This window comes from Capra hircus, chromosome 2 (assembly GCF_001704415.2).
Source record: "Capra hircus breed San Clemente chromosome 2, ASM170441v1, whole genome shotgun sequence".
NCBI lineage: Eukaryota > Metazoa > Chordata > Mammalia > Artiodactyla > Bovidae > Capra > Capra hircus.
The window spans coordinates 82,549,789-82,572,378 of NC_030809.1; the positions used below are offsets into that span (position 1 = coordinate 82,549,789).

Below are 22,590 nucleotides of genomic sequence, written 5' to 3' on the forward strand. Positions count from 1 at the left end.
TCCTGAATAAAACAACCTTTGAGGAACTTTTGATTCTGTGAAACTTGATTATTTGATGAGGATTTTAAGTACTACACTTTCACTTGCGGTTATCTTATACAGGTGAAGAAAGAAACCGCAACCCACTTTCTTGCCTGGAGAATTCCACAGATTGAGGAGCCTGGTGGGCTATAGTCCATGGGGTTACAGAGAGCCAGACATGACTGAGTGACTAACACACACACACACTAGCTTATAGAGGACATTAGGATATGACAGGCATTCAAACTTATCTGCAATTGCTATTACAGATTTTGTTTAAAAATAAACAAATGCTGTACCCCTAATGTTCTATTTTTTGTAATGCTGTAACAGTTTTGCTGATTCAACACATTTTTTGAAGTCATGTAAGCAGTAAGACAATTGTATTTAGTTCTAACTTGTGACCTCAAGAGACAAAGAGAAAAAGAAAAATAAGAGAAGAGGGGTGGAAGGGTAGGAAAAAAAAATGAAGAAAAGGGAAGAGAAGATGAAAAGGAAAAGGGAAAGAAGAAGAAACTTGCTCCCAATCAAGTTTATATTTCTAAGCACAGACTTAAATTATTAAATGTATGGTAATAAACTGCCAAATAAAGGACATTATGAAAGCAGTTTTTAAGCAAATATACTTTCTTAGAAAAGACTGTGATCTAATTTCTTTATATGTTGGATTGTGTTCCAATGATTAATTGCATTTTTAACAGAAGTCAGGAAAACTGGGATAAGTTGTTTTGTTTAGTTTTGGTGAGTTATGGGGTGAGGAGAGGTAAGGGGCTTGCAGAATAATTTAAATTAATTCAGTGCATGAAATATTTAGGGATTCATACTGGAGATTCTGCCATTAAAGGCTTGCTAAGGAGATCAAGGAGCATTTGGGTATTTCATTTTATAACTCTTAGCATCCAAAATCATATTCAGTGGATCCCTGGTGGCTTCCTCTTACTAAATCTGAATATCACGTCTCAAAGATGCCTTTATTATAAGTGCTGCTTTCCATTTGATAATACTTATTTGAAAATCCTTTTAGGAAATTTATGATGTTCAAAGAACAAAAAGCCTATTAAAATCTTTACTTTTTTATTATTTATTGGATCTCTTCCAACAACTTCTCTCAAAATTCTGCTAATATCTTCATTCCAAGTAAATTAACTCCCTGTTTGATTTTTAATTTTTGATGGCAAGAGATTAAAATTTTTATCCAAGTATGATGAGATAGCATCTTAATTGTTATTATTCATATTCAGCTCATAGATATGATTTATGAGCCTGTTGTGATAATAGCTACTTATAACCTAATTTAATGGTTTTTAATTTTACTTCATTAGCTTTAGAATATTTGCTTATTAGAATTCATGCTAAAATTTCATTTATATTACATTTCTTTTGCATTTTGATTTACCTTTCCTGTATTCCAAGTGGTGAGGGTCTTAAAACGAATTTTACTTTCCCCAAGGTTTTTTGAAATGTATTTTGAATTTGAATAAGTATTCTTTGAAACAATCATTTCTTTATTGACTTTAAACAGTCCCCATTTCATTTGCCGAGGCTTCAAGGTGCAATATATGATTGATATGCTTATTCAGATTCACTGTATTAGATCCATAGATTCACACATTTTGAAGAAGAGGAAATGGCTACAGAGATTATCGAAGATCAGAAGGAATAATTTTATTTTTTTTGGCAGGAGAAACATTGTATATAAATAGAATGTGGCTTTCATCTAGCCTGGTGTTTTGCTAGGTCAGAACCCCAAGCATAGTATTTAAGTAATCTAAGGAATATTGCTTTTTTTTAAAGAATCTCCGATGAATTAAAAAAATAACTGTCTCAGGTGATTTTGCATATGTTTATGAATATACTTGGTCATGATGGTCCATATCTACATTGTGGGCTTCAAGGGCCAATAATTGTATTATCTTCGACTGTTTATATAGAGTCTTGGAACCTCAGTTTTCTCATTTGTATAATGAGGATGATAACACTATCTACATCATATGATTCTTTTGAAGATTAAGTGATTGTTTAGAACTATGTCTGACTCATAATGAAATCTCAATTAACAGTTGTTTTTGTTGCTCTCAAAATTAACAAAACAACTTATGAGAATCTAAATCAGGAAGAACCCACATATTCCTAAGTCACACTCTTTTTGAGTATTTTTACAAGATCTTTGCTTAAGGTTTGAGGACAGTCAAGCACTTGTTTTCACATTGTTCATTTTTATTATTTGGAGAATAATATGGGGAAAATACTTTATCTATCAAACATATTATCTTAATAAAAATATTTTCCTTTTCTTATTTAAATTAACAATGATTTTCAAAAATTTAATCTAGTTATGGTAAAAGTTATATGAGTATGGGCTCTTATATTAAAAATATATCATTGATGGTGTTTATCATGAAAATATTCAGAATATTCAGAAAGTAAAGAAGAGATTCTAAGATTTTTTACTTCACAAGGAATTAAGTGTAAAAAGAAATGTTAATAAGATAAAGTGTCATTCTCTTGTAATATGCCATTTAAATTATTATTTTTTATCATGTTAAAGTATAAAGTGATTAAATTTAGAAAGCTGCAATTATTTTCATTGAAATAACATTAGAATTTCATTAAGATTATTTATACTACAAATGATTACAAGAATATGACAATTATTAATATTTTATATCAGAATAAATATTCAATGAAGAAAAACATCATATGAAAAATCAGTAACAGAGACAATTAACCACTACTGACTTCAGGACTCTGAAGCACACACAACATGGAATATCTCCTCCATCCTATTTTTTCATAATTGTAAGAGTGTTTGCATTATGGTTTGTTGAATTCTTCTGATGAATATTTTCTTCAAGTTATTGCTTTGGTAACAGAATTCAATGATGTTATTGTCACATCTAGAGATTAGACTTTCCTGCCATACATTTGCTCTTCCGGCTCTGAAGCACTCTGACCTAGAGTGATAATTATTAGGGAATTATGGTATAAAAAGCCTCTATAAAGAGCCATTGTTTTCTTTCTTCTGTTGCTCTTACTCTACTTCTCTTAATGAGTTCAATAACCAGGTTGATGAAACTGAAACTCCTCACCCTTTCTGAGTCTCTAATTTCATTTTTTTCAGTTTTTAAATCCACTCAATATCTCACTCCTAACAAAATCTGTCAACAACTCGGCCTTTTTTAGCTCTTGTTTGCTATCAAACGTCTAGGTTTTGGTCCATTTTCCCTCTCTCAGTTCTTTCCACTTTGTTATTTCACCTGAATCCATTATTATTGATGAAAAGTCACAGGTCCCACCCACAATTCTTAATGATGAGCATCATAATGTCATGAACACCATGAGGCAAAGATGGGGACTATGCACCCACCCTTTGTTGAATTAATATTTGTTTAATTAGCTTCACACCCATACCCGAAGACTTTAAGCTTTTCGTGGGAAGGAACCATTGCTAGTTTAGTTCACTCTACTATTTCTATCTTTTGCTTCTAGGAAGATGTGTTATTAACTACGTTTGAAGAATTAATGATTGAAATATAGGAAAATTCTAATAAGCCTGATTTTTTTTAAAAAATGTAATTTAATTAGTACTATAAATGACAAAAATGAGTCGCTTATAAGAAGCATCAACTCTAGCCTCACGGTAACTTCAATTAAACTATTTTACTCTACTCTAGTTGAGGCTACTCTATTTTACTTTTAGTTTCTGCTCTTCTGCTCAGCTTCTAGGCACTGATGATCTCAGGTTCTACTAGTTTATTGGTTCATTAAGATACTTGGTTTGAACTCCCTCCTTCAACTTCCTTCTGAGGATGTGTATCAAACACAGTTTCTAACTGTGGGTCAGTGTTCCTGCTCACTTACTGGGCAGGATATGGGCTTAACTAGCTATGTTCCTTTAGATGATCACTCAAACTCTGTAAGCCTTACTTTTTTCAAACATAAAATGAGAGAAACAATACCTACCTCAGTATGTTGTTGCAGATTAAGTAAGGTGACTGAGACAATCTTGCCCACTTTTCTAGCAAACATGTCTTCATTTCTGCCCGTTTTTCCTTAGCAGTTCACTATGCAAAAGCTTTGTCCAATCATGTCTTTTGAATAAGATTTCCTGCTGGCATGAGAACAGATAATCTGATTAGCTAGACCACTCTAAAATATTATATAGGATTATATAATTTTCATCCAGAAGTGACATAGATGTAGGGGCCGAGGATGATGGATGATAAAGAATTAGAATCTCCAACGGGACTAGTCTCAGTATCTTTTGTAATAAGCCACTGGATTATTGTTGCTTAGTTGCTAAATTGTGTCTGACTCTTTTGCAACCCATGGACTGTAGTCGGCCAGGCTCCACTGTCCATGGGATTTCCCAGGCAAGACTACTGGAGTACGTTGCCATTTCCTTCTCCAGGGGATCTTCTCAACCCAGGGATCGAACCAATGTTTCTTTCATTGCAGGTGGATTCTTTACCACTGAGCTACCTGGGAAGAACAAGCCACTGGATAGTAAAACACAACTTATTTAGTGAATGAATTCAAAAGGGGCATATCATCATCAAACAATGAGGCAACTTGGAAACAATTAAAATATTATATTTGTACTTTTTCAGATAAAAATTTAAAGTACTTCTATGGATTCAGTAAATAAAGCATAAAAATGATGCCTTGATCTCAGTTACAGAATCAGATCCAAGTATTTTTTTCTCTAAAGAACACATTTTCCCTACTTATTCCTTTCAGATTTGGGAAATGAATATGTCGTCAGTACTTTTGCTGGTGCTAAGTTGCTTCAGTCGTGTCTGACTCTGTGCGACCCCATAGTCGGCAGCCCACCAGGCTCCCCCATCCCTGGGATTCTCCAGACAAGAACACTGGAGTGGGTTGCCATTTCCTTCTCCAATGCATGAAAGTGAAAAGTGAAAGTGAAGTTGCTCAGTCGTGTCCAACTCTTAGCGACCCCATGGACTGCAGCCTATCAGACTCCTCCATCCATGGGATTCTCCAGTCAAAAGTACTGGAGTGGGGTGCCATTGCCTTCTCCCATCAGTACTTTCAAGCATTGGCTACTATTTCCTCCTATGATACCTTGTTCATACACTAGGTCTTTGATGTTTCTGTCATATACACCCAGCAATCATAATTCATACTCTTGAATTTTTTAGTAGCACTACACAAACAAAAATGACAAATACCTAGCCTTTTTAACGAATACAGAAAAATGAAAGAAAAGTTGCTAAATTAAAAAAAAAATGTATTGAAGTACTCTCCCAATGTTTATTTTGAAGCCATTGAAAAAAAAGGGAAAAATTGTGATTTTTTTATGACCCTATTTCACAGCCACTGTATTTGCCTCAGATTTTTAAAAAATATATTGCCAGAAGGAAAATTTTGAATTCATTTCCAACAGAAAGCTTTATGTGTAAAACTGCTTATACATTGATTTTTAATTTGTTCCTGCAGAAATTTTCATGAACAAACTGTAGCATTTTTCTTCTCTTTCAAAAGATAAAAGTAATAAAACAATAATCAATGCCTCTATACTAAATAATAGTGAACAAATCTAACTGATTCAAGCTAAAACTCCTTTCTGAATTCCTTTTTTAATGCAACCATAATCTTAGTCTCAATAGAAACGATGATACTGAGTTCCCCTCAGTACAGACCATAGTTCCCTACTGGCTGAAAGAATACGTTTTCAATAAATTCACATCATGATAAACATAAGTACCTCAAACAAATTGCACAGTGATTTTGCTTTCAATTCACTTTATCTTATTGGTATATCTCAGTTACATGTTCAAATTAACTTAAGATATGTTCTCATTCTGAATATTTAATACAAAGCATGTGAAAGCTTTGACAGATATATTTTTCATTTTATTGTTGATTCCAGTTGTCATCAGAAATTTGATAATTGTTTTAAAAGTTGTAAATGTCATCAGGTTATAAACAGGCACACAAGTAATTTTCTTTATTTTCGTCTATCAACTCATTTGATGCAGGAAATTCAATCTTGTAACTTGGAGGTATACTTAATGACTTTTGTTATTTTCCTCAGTAATTTCAGAGTTTAAGCTCTGTCTGTTCAGAGTTTTTGTTTGTTTGGTTGGTTGTTTGGTTGGTTTTTTGTCCTTTTCTCCTTAGGATACCATTTATGATTGCAAAGGTGAGTAATGTACACAGATATAGATAAAAGAGAGATATCCAGTCCACAGAAAACTCCTGAATCCATTAAATTGTGCCTGGCACACCCTTGGTCATCTGCTTCCATTACTACTGCACCGTCCAAGATGTTTATGGAACTATCATGACTATATGCCCTTTATCTCAAGTTCCACTGGGAATACTGAATCTCTTAGTCCCTTCAATTCCCTTCTCTGGGGACACTGGAATTTCAGGATACTATCTTGGGTCTCTTGAGTTAATATAATCTTAAGTTATAAGTAAAAGTGCTATCACAGGTCCATTCTGCTAATGTTTTTATATGAAAACTACAGCACCAAACTGGCCTAGAAGAATTCTTACAAATGGTTTTATTGCCTAATAGGTCTGAGGGAATATGTTGTAAGAATTTTCTATCTATAGATCCCCCTGAATGTACCTGGAGTGCCCACTGATTCCCAACCATCCCAACGTCTATCCCCTAGAACTTATCTTGGGGCAGGGAGTGTAGCCAGTTCTGTATTAGGAGTATGAATCCAGTCTTTCTCTCCCCATTCTGAAGCTTCTCATTCCTCAGTATTCAGAACATTATTTTAATCATGGGAAACAGGAAATGGAAGAAATTCTTATTGTTTCTTCCATTCTCTTTTCTTTTTGCTGTTCACAGCATAAGCTTTATGCTGGGCTACTATATGATATGTGATAATCAGAATTCAAAAATGTCTATATATTGCAAGTCAGAAGCCTTGGCTTTTAAAGACTACCGACTCTGTATAAGTTTCAAAATCTTGTCCTGGAACTCAAAGCTAAAAGGAGTTTGGGTACTATATATATCCTTTAGTGCTTTCCACCTAACAAATGAATCTAACACAATAAAATTTGATTCACTATGGATAAGAAAGTTTAGGAAAGTATTTGTAAATGATGAGAAAAATTTTAATTAAAGCCTTCAAAGTTTTTCTCTTTTACCACTCCAAATATTTTTTCCAAACAATATTATGTCAGTCTATTATCCCTGAAGACAGATTTTTCAAACAAGGGAAATTGGCAATTAATAGCTGACTAAAAATATAATTTTACTTATAAATATCACTATTTATTTATTTATAAATAGTGTAATATAGATAGTATAAATACTATTTATTTATTTATAAATATCATATTTATAAATATCACTAAAACTCAACATTCAAAAAATGAAGATCATGACATCCGACCCATCACTTCATGGCAAACAGATGGGGAAACAATGGACACAGTGAGAGACTCCTTTTCTTGGGCTCCAAAATCACTGCAGGTGGTGACTGCAGTTATGAAATTAAAAGACGCCTGCTCCTTGGAACAAAAGCTATGACCAACCTAGACAGCATGTTAAAAAGCAGAGACGTTACTTTGTCGACATGGATTTGTCTAGTCAAAGCTATGAGTTTTCCAGTAATCATGTATGGATGTGAGAGTTGGACCATAACTAGTGTTGGAGAAGACTCTTGAGAGTCCCTTGGACTGCAAGGAGATCAAATCAGTCAATACTAAAGGAAATCAGTCCTGAATATTCATTGGAAGGACTGATGCTAAAGCTCCAATCCTTTGTCCACCTGATGTGAAGAACTGACTCATTGGAAAAGACCCCGATGCTGGGAAAGATTGAAGGCAAGAAGAGAAAGGGATAACAAAGGTTGAGATGGTTGGATGGCATCACCAACTCAACTGACATGAGTTTGAGCAACCTCCAAGAGTTGGTGATGGACAGGGAAGCCTGGCACGCTGCAGTGCATGGGGTCTCAAAGAGTCGGATACGACTGAGCAACTGAACTGGACTGAGAAGTATCATACAAAGAAGGAGTAGAACCTAAAATGGGCTATAAATTTTCTGGTAAGCTTTAGTGTTTATTCTGGAAAAGTCATTTGACAACAATTCCAAAGTTGAATACTAAATGCACATCTAGGAATTTAGTAAACCAAATTTAAAAATCAGAAGATTCATTTAATATCCACCTGTATAAAAAGAAAAAATTAAGAGTGGAAAAGGAAGGTGGTGGGAAATTTCCCCTCCTAGTCTATATATGTGTACAGTCTTTGAACATGTTGTTTTGATTATCTGGAACACTCTTTCCTTTCTCTGTGCTGAAATAGACACATTCTTTTGCTCATCAGAGCCTCCCCTGACCATCACCACCCTGGTTCAGCTGTCCTAACTCATGCTTCCCCTATCAACCATTTATCATACCTCACATCATTCACTTAAAAACACTCCTCTACAAACATTAAGAGCCAGTCCCTGATCTCATGAACTTACATTCTAGTTGAGGAAGAAAAAATTAAAAAGTTAACTATTTAGTTCATAAAAATACTATATGTCCTATCCTAATATATCTTTATTTTTTGGTTTCTGGTCTCTTGTAATCTTTCCCTTTCAAGACACAGAATGCTTTCTTATTCACTTCTGATGTAATGACTATATGATATTTTACTATATAGGTTTACCATAATTTATAAAACTAGTCTTTTATTGAAGAGAGTTTAGGCTATTTTCAATCTTCGATTATTACTGAGAGTTATACAATGACTATGCTGCTGCTGCTGCTAAGTCGCTTCAGTCGTGTCCGACTCTGTGCGACCCCATAGACGACAGCCCACCAGGCTCCGCCGTCCCTGGGATTCTCCAGGCAAGAACACTGGAGTGGGCTGCCATTTCCCTCTCCAATTCATGAAAATGAAAAGTGAAAGTGAGGTTGCTCAGTTGTGTCCGACTCTTCGCGACCCCATGGACGGCAGCCTACCAGGCTTTTCCGTCCATGGGATTTTCCAGGCAAGAGTACTGGAGTGAGATGCCATCGCCTTTTCCGTACAATGACTATACTTATGCATAATTCACTTCATACTTGGACAAGTTCTTCTGGAGAACTAAACTCCCAGACGTAAATTTTCCACTTCAAAGAGTATATGTGTTTGCAAATTCCACAACTTATTCATTTGTTCTCTAGAGGGGCGCATCTATAACACGTACTCCAACAAGAATACATGACAGTAACTTATAAAATGCGTTAATATCAATAGAGTTCTTAATAAAACTTTTGAATTTTTGCCACTTTAAGAGATGTGCAATGACTATTTGTTGTTGTTCAGTCACTAGTTTACGTCTAACTTTTTGTGACCCTGCGGACTGCAGCATGCCAGGCCTCCTTGTCCCCTATCATCTCCCAGAGTTTGCCCACTTTCAAGTCCATTGCATTTCAGTTTAACTTTAATTTGTATTTTTCTTAACAATAAATGGATGGCCCTTTTAAAAAATAACTGAGAGCCGTTTCCTTTCTGTCTATGTTGGTCGTTTTCCGTGGGCTGTTACTTTTGCACTATGATCTCTAGGCATTTTTATCCTGGAAAGTTTAGCTTCTTGGCACATAAGTTGGAAATGATTTTTAAAAGATAGATTGTCATATGATACAACTTTCTCTTATGATTTATTGGTCTATGGAGATGATCCTATAACTTTCTCTTGTTTTATTAATATGATGAATAGTATATTAATAGATTTGTTCATTGTTTTCATTTTGACATTTTATAATGTTATAATGTTTTGTAGAAATATTCAACTTCATTGCTCTTATTTTTTAGGGATGTTTTACTATTATTTATTTTCCATATGGCATTAGAATTAGCTTGCAAGTCTTAAATGAAAACAAATAAAATCTATTTGTATATTTTACTGGGATTATTCAAATGTGTACACCAATTCGAGAAGAACTGACTTTTTTCTTGATGTTGAAAATTATACAGCTTTATGTTCTTGTTCAGATTCAGGAATATTTTTAAAAATTTATGTAAGTCTGAAATATTTTCTGTTAATATATCAGATTGCATTCAATTTTTAAATTTCAGTTTTAGTTATTATATTAATTGATTAATAGTTCTTTAGTTCTCATATTAATTTTGTACCAGACAACCATGCTAAATTATCTTTTTGTTCATACCAGGTACACAACTGTATGATTTTAAAGTGGTGGTAATTGACTATCTATTTTTCAATTTTCAGCTGCAAAATATTAACATTAAAGAAAGCACTTTTGGTGTTTCTCCATTAAGTCCAGCTGTGACTTGGACGTGAATAAAGTAGAAGTTAAAAATTTTAACATTTTGGCCATAATTACATATAAATGCATGTAGTATATATTTATCCTAAGATTAGACTCTACATATCAGTTTAGTTCAGTTCAGTCACTCAGTCATGTCCAACTCTTTGAGACCCCATGAATCGCAGCACACCAGGCCTCCCTGTCCATCACCAACTCCCGGAGTTCACTCAGACTCACGTCCATGGAGTCAGTGATGCCATCCAGCCATCTCATCCTCTGTCGTCCCCTTCTCCTCCTGCCCCCAATCCCTCCCAGCATCAGAGTCTTTTCCAATGAGTCAACTCTTCGCATGAGGTGGCCAAAGTACTGGAGTTTCAGCTTTAGCATCATTCCTTCCAAAGAAATCCCAGGGTTGATCTCCTTCAGAATGGACTGGTTGGATCTCCTTGAAGTCCAAGGGACTCTCAAGAGTCTTCTCCAACACCACAGTTCAAAAGCATCAATTCTTCAGCACTCATCCTTCTTCACAGTCCAACTCTCACATCCATACATGACCACAGGAAAAACCATAGCCTTGACTAGACGGATCTTAGTCGGCAAAGTAATGTCTCTGCTTTTGAATATGCTATCTAGGTTGGTCATAACTTTTCTTCCAAGGAGTAAGCATCTTCTAATTTCATGGCTGCAGTCACCATCTGCAGTGATTTTGGAGCCCCCCCAAATAAAGTCTGACAATGTTTCCCCATCTATTTCCCATGAAGTGATGGGACCGGATGCCATGATCTTCGTTTTCTGAATGTTGAGCTTTAAGCCAACTTTTTCGCTCTCCTCTTTCACTTTCATCAAGAGGCTCTTTAGTTCTTCACTTTCTGCCATAAGGGTGGTATCATCTGCATATCTGAACTTATTGATATTTCTCCCGGCAATCTTGATTCCAGCTTGTGCTTCTTCCAGCCCAGCATTTCTCATGATGTACTCTGCATATAAGTTAAATAAGTAGGATGACAATATATAGCCTTGATGTACTCCTTTTCCTATTTGGAACCAGTCTGTTGTTCCATGTCCAGTTCTAACTGTTGCTTCCTGACCTGCATACAGGTTTCTCAAGAGGCAGGTCAGGTGGTCTGGTATTCCCATCTCTTTCAGAATTTTCCACTGTTTATTGTGATCCACTCTAAATATTGTTATCCTCATTTTATAATTTTAAATATATATTCTTTCAAATATGATTTTTTAAATGGCTATAATATTTCATAACATAAGCATCATATAATTTATTTTTTCTCTCTTGCAAGATACTGGGGTTACTATGACACTGTAAATAGTACTGTGCTCATTGTCCTAGTGTACACATTTTAGTGTACTCCAAATAGTCTTTTGCATGAATATGGAAAAGTAAAAGTACATAGACACAAAACTGTACATAGTTTTAATTGATATTTTTAAACTGTACTCCATAAAAGTTTTATTACTCATTATACTCATTATTAAAGAGTTTATTTACTTTTTACTGAATCCTTGATGAAAAAAGATATCTAAATTTTAAATAACTTTGCCAATTTAATATGTGAGGTATGTTTCATCTTTATGAGGTTTCATATTTTTCAATTTTTACTAACATTGGACTTTTTTCTTCCTGGAATTCATGGAGCATTTGCACTTCTCTTTTTATAAATTTCCTGTCCATACTTTGTGACTGGGCAGCTTTGGGGACACTGCCCTTTCTCTGATGAAAAAACTCTTGGTGCAAACTCTTTTAAATGTGGCAAACAGCGTCCTTCTCCCCATCATCGGGTCCTTTTAATTTTGTCTGTCTTTTTAATACAGAATTTTAAATGTGTATGAATATATGTTCTTATCCTTTATATTTTATTTGGTTTTCATAGATTTTACTTTTAAAAATCAAATAAATATGTGAATATATTTTCCTCATATTTGCATTTTTCAAATGTTATCACTTATTATATAATTGTATGATCTGAGGACAATTTATATTTTCTGTCACGTTCCATTTGTCTCCCTGATGCTTCTTGTGACAGTACTATCCTCATTTATTTAATGAATTTTGTAATATGAGCTTCCCTGATATCTTGGTAAAGAATCTGCCTGCAATGCAGGAGAGCCCAGTTCGATCCTTGGGTCGGGAAGGTCCCCTGGAAAACAGATAGGCTGCCCACTCCAGTGTTCTTGGGCTTCCCTTGTGGCTGAGCTGGTAAAGAATCCACCTGCACTGCAGGAGACCCTGGTTTGATCCCTGGATTGGGAAGATCCCCTGAAAAGGAGAACGGCTAGCAACTCCAGTATTCTGGCCTGGAGAATTCTATGGACAGTCCATGGAATCGCAAAGAGTTGGACATGACTAAGCGGCATCCAGTCCCATCACTCCATGGCAAATAGATGGGGAAACAGTGGAAACAATGTCAGACTTCATTTTTTGGGGCTCCAAAATCACTGCAGATGGGGACTGCAGCCATGAAATTAAAAGACGCTTACTCCTTGGAAGAAAAGTTAGGACCAACCTAGATAGCATATTCAAAAGCAGAGACATTACTTTGGCGACTAAGGTCCATCTAGTCAAGGCTATGGTTTTTCCTGTGGTCATGTGTGAATGTGAGAGTTGGACTGTGAAGAAGGCTGAGCACCGAAGAATAGATGCTTTTGAACTGTGGTGTTGGAGAAGACTCTTGAGAGTCCCTTGGACTTCAAGGAGATCCAACCAGTCCATTCTGAAGGAGATCAACCCTGGGATTTCTTTGGAAGGAATGATGCTAAAGCTGAAACTCCAGTACTTTGGCCACCTCATGCGAAGAGTTGACTCATTGGAAAAGACTCTGATGCTGGGAGGGGTTGGGGGCAGGAGGAGAAGGGGATGACAGAGGATGAGATGGCTGGATGGCATCATGGACTCAATGGACGTGAATCTGAGTGAACTCCGAGAGTTGGTGATGGACAGGGAGGCTTGGCGTGCTGCGATTCATGGGGTCGCAAAGAGTCGGACACGACTGAGTGACTGAACTGTACTGAACTGAACTGAAGCAACTTTAACTTTCACATGTAATGTATTTTGGCAGTTTTAAAACTAGCATTTTATTTAGGAAGAGTTGATTATATCAAGAATACTTACTGTATTTGTCTCTTTCTCAAATTTTATATTTTCTTCATACTATTTGTAATTTTTATCTAATAAGCACACACACATACATATGATTTTTCCTGTATATTTTATAGTTTATGTCTGGCCAATTAACATTCTTATGAAACTCTGAAAGTAACCAATTTCTTTAGAAAATTATTAAAATTTCAACAATTTAGAGGTTATTTTTATGTCATTTCCCTTTAGGATTCCTATTACAAAAAGAATACATTATTGTATTAATTACTTTTCTTTTTTGTTTTCACCATTTTTAAAATCTAAAGAAACAACATTTTTGTTAATTTTATTGTATATTAAACAACAAAGTCATTAAATATAGCTCTTCAGATTATTTAACTTTGCAATTATATAACCATAATATGAAATAATTGATTTTTATTCTCTCTCTGAGGTTATAAATATTAATTGTCTTATGATATCACATGGCATTTATATGCTTAAGTATTTGATGACTCACATCACAAACGGTTTTAATATGAAGGCCTAAGAGTCCTATATTGATTCTGACTATATTTATAGGCCAAAATATCTAATGTTACTATATTTGTTTTAGGTTAGTGGGATGGTTCGGCCATGAACTAAGCACCAGATTTGAGATGGATAACAGTAAGTATATTCAATTTTACTTCACAAGTCATTTTATTTTAAGTTTATTTCAGTTTTCATCTTTGTGTGATATGTAATATGCATGCCTCATGGAGAGTGCACTTTGAAAATGCCACTAAGAATTCTTAAAATAAGGAATGACATTTCCTCAGTGTAAGACTAAGTATTCATAGATTTTAGTATGATTTTGAGTCTATCCTTTTATAGGGAAATAAAGGGAAGCAAAATCTAAAACACAGAATTCAGGTCTCACTAATATGGAGTACCTAAACCATCAGGCAGCGAGGACAGAAAGGAATCACTGTCCTTACAGTCAGGCCCGGAGAAACTTAGGAATCAAGCCCATTTTGCTGTTCATTGGTTTTGTGATGCTGTACAAATCTGATCATTTTGGACTTTTAATTTTTTTCCTCATGTATCTAATGTGAATAATAATATCTATTTCAGGGTTTGCTTTGAGGGTAAAACATGTTCAAAGCTGTAAACCAAGCAACATACTAATTAATAAATGTTCAATTTTATCCCTCTCTTTTCTCAAATTGTCCTCCTTTTGTGGCTTTTGCCACAAGCATACATACGTGTGTGCTAAATCACTTTAGTCATGTCCAACTCTGTGTGATCCTATGGATTGTAGCCTGCCAGTCTCCTCTGTCAGTGGGATTCTCCAGACCAGAATACTGGAGTGGGTTGCCATCCCTTCTTCCAGGGGATCCTACCCCCTCTTAATGGATCAAACTTGCATCTCTTATGTCTCCTGCATTGGCAAGCGGGTTCTTTACCACTAGCACCACCTGATAAGCCCACTTTCACCACATACCAAACAGTAACCCCAGTGGGTAGAAATTAAAGTACATAATTAGTGCAGAGTTCTTAAACTGCCCTACTTCTCTTTCCTGAGTGACTTTATTCTTCCATCACACGGGATACAGAAAACTTCCTAAATGGTCTGAGAAATCAACTTAAACTTGATCCTTTAGACTGCTTCCAATCCTGAGATTTGATGTTGCATATATACACATTTGCACTAACTAGGATGCAAAGGATAAAGATGGGCCCTTTGAGTCAAATCAGGAAAGCTATATTTTATCTTAGCTGCTGAAATCATGAACTCTTTTATAGAGTTATTTAAATTGTTTGTAATAGGTTTTCTTATCTGTAAATGAGGAAGTTGGATTAGATCAGAAGTGGACAAAGTGTTTTTTTCTGTGAAGGTTCAGACTGTAGATATGTTAAGCTTTGGAGGCTAACTGTGGCAAGTGCACAACTCTGCTGTTGTGGTGCTAAAGCAGCCATGGAAATATATAAATAAGTGAACAGGGCTATGTTCCAATGAACTTTTATTTACAAAAATAAGGAGTGGGCCAGATGTGACCCATAGGACATAGTCTGACTAACCCTTACATGAATATCTAAAGACCCAGAAAATTCTCTCACTCTATATCAGTATTAGTTTTCAATTTGCTCTAACTAGTAATTTTAGCTCTTGGATTTAACTTGCAACTATTCAGTATAATTAATTCTATGACAATATTGTCTGTTATTAACTTACCTTTTCAATCTATTCGTAGGCAGATCATTTTTGTAAACCACATTTTCTCCTCTTTTCTAAGAGCAGTCACTTGATGTAGTAATTCTAGTGGTAAAAGTCACCGTCACGCATCATTTCATTCACATTTCTGCCTTTGGAGGATATTGCAGTTGCAAGCCACTCAAGTCTTGATATTTTGCTGCCGCTGACATGGTTTCTGGTTTGGAAGCCTCTGTGGACTGTGACCCATGGAGACTGCCGCCACCATTAGGTCTCAGAGGTGGGGATGAGGGAGCGGTTGCTGCATCAAGGCCTGGGCCCGGCTAGTGGCCGGCTGTAGCCAGGGCGCTGGAGCTCTGTGGAATGCAGCCCTGGGGCCCCCAGTTCACCTGCCAGTTTCAAGGCCTAAGGCCCCATCCGCCTCTCACTGTGCTCTCCTCTACGAGCACCACTGCCAGGCTGTTAACACAGCAGGACCTCTAACTGCCGGCTAAGAATCTTGCACAAGAAGCTGCGCGCCCACCCTGCCCCTATTACAGGAGCAGACAAGATGGAAGTTGCAGGTGAAGGAAAAATATACCAGTATTTTAGGTCCGTGAAGTGTCTTTTAATTGTCTCAAAACTCTTGGGAATAAAAGCTTTTAAGTCTTACAGTTTTTCCTTCTGCTTTACTGTCATTGAAATTTCCATAAAGAACACTTTTTAGATACATCCTATAAAAGTGATCTTAATTTTTCAGAACTGCAGTTAATCCCTGGAGTCAATGGATTCCGAATCTCAAATCCTCCCATTCTGTTGGTCTGTTCCTTACATGCTAGTTTAGAGGTAAGTGATCTATGCAGCAAACTTCCCACATTGTCACCATTTCTTTATCTGATTGTGGCATGCTGTCATATTTTATCTGTTAATCAGCTAGGTTAATATGCACTGTGCATATACAATGAACAAAGGGCAGGGTTCTCCTATAGGACAGTGACTGTGGCTCACGTCACCCTTTATTTATATCTCCAGCCCTCAGCACAGGCTTGGCACAGTGTTGGTACTTATTATTCAATAGAACTTAGCTGGGGAGATGTATATTCAATTCTACTTATATTTTGTGTGAGCTTGAATGAGTCACTGGATCTTGTATTAGTCTTTCTATATGGAAAATAAGCCTGAAATATTTAAGTCTTGATTAATTCACTCATTCAGACATTTATTTAATAATTATCATGTGTCGGACAATGTTGTGATTATTGGGGGCTCTTATTTCTTCTAGTTCTGTGAGTCAGTGAGCTGACAAAGTGCCATATGACAAAATTATAGGAGGACTTGCTTTCAGGGACAAGGGAGAGTATGAATAGTCAGAGTAAAGCAGACACTGCGTAAGGTTGTCCCATGAGGTAGGGTGTATATTCCCCCTTATTGGGGTTTCTATATCATTATATCCATGGGTAATCTTTACTGTTACTGGCTTAGTATTTTTCTTTAAGTTCATTTATATTTTTACTTGAAAGTAATCTCACTCTAAATTATAATACTCAAAGGGTCAGTTTGGTTTTCTAGACATGCATATGTCTATTATTTCTATATATCTAGGTACTTATCTGCCTTCCCTGGTGGCTCATATGGTAAAGCGTCTGCCTGCAATGCAGGAGACCTGGGTTTGATCCCCGGGTTGGGAAGGTCCCCTGGAGAAGGAAATGGCAACCCACTCCAGTACACTTGCCTGGAAAATTCCATGGACCGAGGAGCCTGGTAGGCTATAGTCCATGGGGTCTCAAAGAGTCGGACACAGCTGAGGTACTTACCTATTCATTTATACACACATATAATGCATGTATATGTATATACATATATATGTCTTCTAATTATTTGGATATCAGATATTCATTAGTTTCAGATTGAGACAAAAATTTATATAAGTAAATACATATTGTTAATAATTATATACTCTATGATAATGTGCTTCCCCAATGGCCCAGTAGTAAAGTGTGCCTGAAATACAGGAGACACGGCAGGAGCCTTGAGTTCAATCCCTGGGTTGGGAAAATTCCCTGGAGAAGGAAATGGCAACTCATTCCAGTGTTCTTGCCTAGGAAATCCTATGGACAGAGAAGCCTGATGGGCTATATAGTCCACAGGGTTGCAAAAGAGTTGTCAGATACAACTTAGTGACTAAAACAACAACAAATATGATAATGGTATTAACACACATATTAAAGAAATGCATATTTTATATACATAAAGTATATTTAAGTAAATATACGTATATATTTCTAATAGAGATCTTAAATATATAGACATTAAAATAAAATTTTGATTTTTTAAAAGTATTGAAAGCCTCCGAAAATCATCTGGTTTAAGAAATTCTGTTGTGCCGTATTCCAGCATGTGTGACCAGATAAAGAATTCCAAAATCTCTTCCAAACCTAAAATTCTAGAACTGTGTGAAAATTCACAGCAACTTCTCGTTCTGGCCACTGGACGGCAGTGTCAAGTTCCTCTGTTTTTATGCAGCTTCACCACTAGATAGTAGTAGTCAACTCCTTTCATTTCATCCCAATTTTAAAAACACCTACTCAGTGTGACCACTAGATGGAGCTTGTGCTATTTTCAGGTTTTGGCAGATTTTTCTGTTTTGCGTTGAACTAGACCCAGTAAAAAGATTTCTCAGTGATACAAATTATATTTGGGGAGAGGTGGGGGAGTGATTAAATCTGCTTGGCAAACCAAATAATGATATTTGACTTTTTAAAAAAATATTCAACCTGAGGAACAGTTTCATTAAACATTTTTTTTTTAAGAAATTGTTTTGCAAACTTTGCAAAGTTATATCAGGGAGAAAATGAATTATTAATACAATAAGGAGAAAAGAAATAAGACACAAAGGCATACCTTAGAAAGAAGTAGCACTTAAAGTTATTTCCTCTGATTTTCCTCATCTTTGCAAATTATTTCCTAGCCATATCTAGAAAATGTATTTTAGACACTATCACTTCGGTATTCTTTGCAGTGGACTGACTTCAGTATTCACTTCTTATGCCACAGAAAAAAACAGATTCCTATTTTCCCTACCAATAGTTTTGCTCCACAAATTAACAGTTACCTAGATACGGTTTTTATTCTCAGCTGGAATCTGAAAACTGATGTATCTTCTACTTTAATATCTAAACTTAAACCTAAGAAAAAGACCCTAAATCCCCAGAAAAGGGATGTACACTTCTCTTGAGTTTCTCATCACTTAAGTATTTCTCTGCAGCCTCATGGAAATACCTTATTAAATAATTCACTGTGGAGGCTATGTTTTTACCAAAATTATCTTTAAATAATCAAACTTTGAGTTAAAGAAAGTATTTTCGAAATTCTTACTCCCCATTACAAATTGCAAAATTCTGAAATTACAAAATAATATATTTCACTATTTCCCATTCTCTAGGTAACTGTTAAGCTGTAGGAAGCAGGAGGCAAATACTCCATCCCTTACTGTGACACTAAGTATGACCTTAAACAAATGGCAACTACTCTTGAATTCATTTGCCTCAACCTTTTAATGAAGATGTTTGAACCATATTACTTCAGAGGTCACCTCGATCTTCCAATTAGTAAACATGACATTAAACAACACATATTTCATTTTGAAGGGTCCTATTTATACATACAGGTAGGCAATATAATTAAATAAATAGCTTTAAAACATAAAATTAGAGCATTCAATTAAAATATAGGGCAAATCAGAAGAAATGCACTCTGCATTTCTTCAGAAAGTTATTAAGGACCCAATTTTAAGAACTTAAGAGTTGAGAATATCTTGTTATACTTATTTTTCCTAATTAAAATTATCTAACTTTTCTAATTTTGAATTTATTTTAGCTAGTAAGAAAAATAACCCAAGTAGTGGAAATTCTGCCAAGAATTCTGTTATAAGCTGAATATTTTCAAAATACACTTTTCATTTTTCCTAATTAAAAAAAAAAAAAGAAAAAAGATTTCCACAGTGTTGAAAGCACAAAAATAATGAGAAGGAAAAAAAAAAGGCTGTGGGGTACATTTACTCTACTTCACTGTTAACTCCTATTATCCCCTCTTAATATTTTTAACTGAGGCCTCTAAAGAGACTTACACTCTGTGAGAAAATTTAAAGTCACCTCAGAATGCAGCTTCTCTTGTTATGCTTGTAATGTGGAAAATAGTTTTACATTTAAACATTATTTGATTATTAACAAAGAGTACTGATACGTTAAAATCAAGATATTTGTCATGAAAAACTTTTGCTTTCTTGTTATCAAATCTGCAAGAGCAAAAGTTCATTTAAAAAACCCTATAATCTTAATATCCCCCAAAGTCTTACTGACTTATGAATACAAGTGAAATATCATTAAAAGTACAAATTTACACAGTGCCCCCATCTGCATCTTATGGGACCCAAAGCAAACCCAGAAAGTTTACTAGAATTATTTAAATAATTAAAATGTCTTCAAATTACTATGAATCACCAAAGAGAAGCTTGGAAAGATTCCTGTTTTTGTTTTCGCTTTAATTCCAAGCCTGACAGTCAGACCACTGGGTGGACCAGACTTTACCTGTTCCTTGCTCCTGCCATCTGTGAGGATGCTGATTCTTGAATCAGGCTCTCTGATGGCTATTTTGTTTTACATAGGAAATGAAAAGATGCCTCCTACCAAACTCCGTGTAACGAGGGTTAACCGAGTACTAAAGCTGCATTTTTTGCACTGAATACGTCAGATATTAGCTTCTACTTTCAGCTGAACTCTTTCCAGGTTGCAGACACAGTCCATGAGGTCTGGTTGGGGAAACAGACAGATACCTTTCTACTGTCTGATACTCCTCTCTTCTTTCAATATATTAACTTAAATATAACTCCCATCTTCTCCTTCTGCCAAATACATACCCTCTGCAATAGGTCAAGAAAATCTATGCCTGGACAGTTTGAGTCCTATTAGAATGCCTACCCACACATGCCATGTATATATACAGAAGAACTATTTTCATAGACTTCATAAAGTACAGATATCACCAAATGACCCTATTTTTGCTCTGTGGCTACCATGATACAGAAAAGGGACATTAAGTGGCCTGCCAGTGCATCATTCTCTGTTTGCAGTTCATTCAGTTCTTATATGTAGGATATATTTTTAAACTCTACTTGACCTTAAGAGATAAGCTAAAAAAGCATGTCTGTTCTGACCCCTAATGTTCCAGCACCAGTTACTGTGTGCCCTTGTCACTCATCTTAATATAAGAAACCTCAAGAAGCAAGTGGCAGTGTTTTTATACCAGTGTTAAGAGTTCAGCAGCAGAAAAAAAAAAAAAAACGATGAAAGAAGAAAAAAAGAAAGACTTCAATGCTTTCAATACAAATGCTTCAGTAATATATAAGCATTATCTAACATTATTTGCTTTCCTGCCTGACAAAACTTAGCCTCATTTTTAACTCCTTCTTTTCTTACTGTTAAACTGAAAGAGATTTAAGAGTTGGTAAAATGATTATGAATAATATTGGTAACATTGCCTTCCACATAAGCATTGAACTCTTACTGTATTTTTTGTGGACTAAACAAACTTTATACGGGAATAGAAAAAAAAATCTTCTCGATTATAATTGTATAAAATGTTTGGAGGAAAAATTCTGACATTTATAAAATTTAAATCCATTTATTAAGGTATGTTTTACTTGTACTAATTATATGAAGCTAATTTAAAATAGCTCTGAAGAAACATTATGTTAACTTATTTTTTTCTGCTTTTGCAAGTATTGTTTAAACACTTGTACAGCTATTCTATCATGGAAACTTTGTGTTCAATTTTTAATGGCAAAGTACTTAAAAGACATTTTTTCAGGAAAAATTATCTAAAATGGGATGTTTTATTGGAAAGGTCAGAAGCAGGCCTTTCCTTTTTATACGTGATTAACAGTAAATTTTTACTTTATAAATCAACAAGAAACTGTGAACCTGATTGTTTCTCATTCTGCAGATCTTTAAACAAGCAACTATGAAAGCACTGAGGAGAAAATCTATTTTGCTAACTGGTTATCTGGAATACATGATCAAGCATTACTTCAGCCAGGACAAAGCAGAAAGCAAGAAAACAGTCGTGAACATAATTACTCCATCTTATATAGAGGAACGTGGCTGCCAGCTAACCCTAACATTTTCTATTCCAATAAAATACGTTATCCAAGAACTAGAAAAAAGAGGAGTGGTTGTAAGTATATCTCGTGTTTTCCTACCAGGTTTTCTCTATGGGTTGCAAATGTTGAGAATAAAATTTGAATTTTTCAGTTTATGCATTTTTCTATGATACTTAATTTTGATCAGTGAGGATAAATTAAGTGCCAACTAAGTATTCAGCACTCTGTTAACTAAAGGCACAGAGATCTGTTATTTCTGATAAAAGGGAAAACACCACAAATTTTGTTGTAGGAAACAGTATTATGTAACTTATCCATTCTTTTCATTATAGATTGGGAAAAAAAAAAATAGCGAAAACCCCAATAGAAATTTGTGGAGTAAGTGGAATTAAAGAACACATCAATATAGTAGAGGGAGAAAAAGTAAATTAGTCTTGCTTAGTTTGATTGAAATAAGTTATTTTCAACCTGTTCACTGCAGTCGAGAAAGATATGTAGACACATCTTAAGAGTGTTAACATTGTATGGAATATATTTTTGTTGTTGTTGTTTTTTACTATTGTGCCTAAAATAGTCCTCTTTGTCTCTTGAAGAGAGCTAATAATTGTTTAATGAGCAATTCCAAGATAAATAGTGATATCTATTTCCAGGGATAATATAATTTAGAAAATACTGCACTCAGTGTTCCAAACCTTTAGGAGAGATTTCCCCAGTTTTTGGAGACACAGAATATCAGCAATCCAAATAAAATTCTACCATTTGCAAGCCATGTGCTCCTGTGAAAGTTGGTAAACATCTATTGACTTGAGACTTCTCATCCATATTGGAGTCAAATATACTTACCTCAAAAGTTGTTATCGAATTAAATGTGCCAGCAAACACAAATCATTTATTACGTTGTCTAGCCTGT

The 22,590-nt window shown here is 35.2% G+C and overlaps 1 protein-coding gene across 2 annotated transcripts in view; it reads left to right on the top strand.

Annotated features, from left to right (window-relative positions):
- The window catches only part of KYNU (kynureninase), a 118,105-nt gene that overhangs the window by 94,057 nt on the left and 1,458 nt on the right, over positions 1–22,590 (top strand). For both annotated transcript variants that reach the window (XM_005676180.3, XM_013969899.2), the window contains exons 11-13: positions 13,964–14,016; positions 16,284–16,369; positions 21,524–21,754. In XM_005676180.3, the coding sequence (XP_005676237.1) occupies positions 13,964–14,016; positions 16,284–16,369; positions 21,524–21,754 (370 nt within the window). The remainder of the gene's footprint in view (positions 1–13,963; positions 14,017–16,283; positions 16,370–21,523; positions 21,755–22,590) is intronic.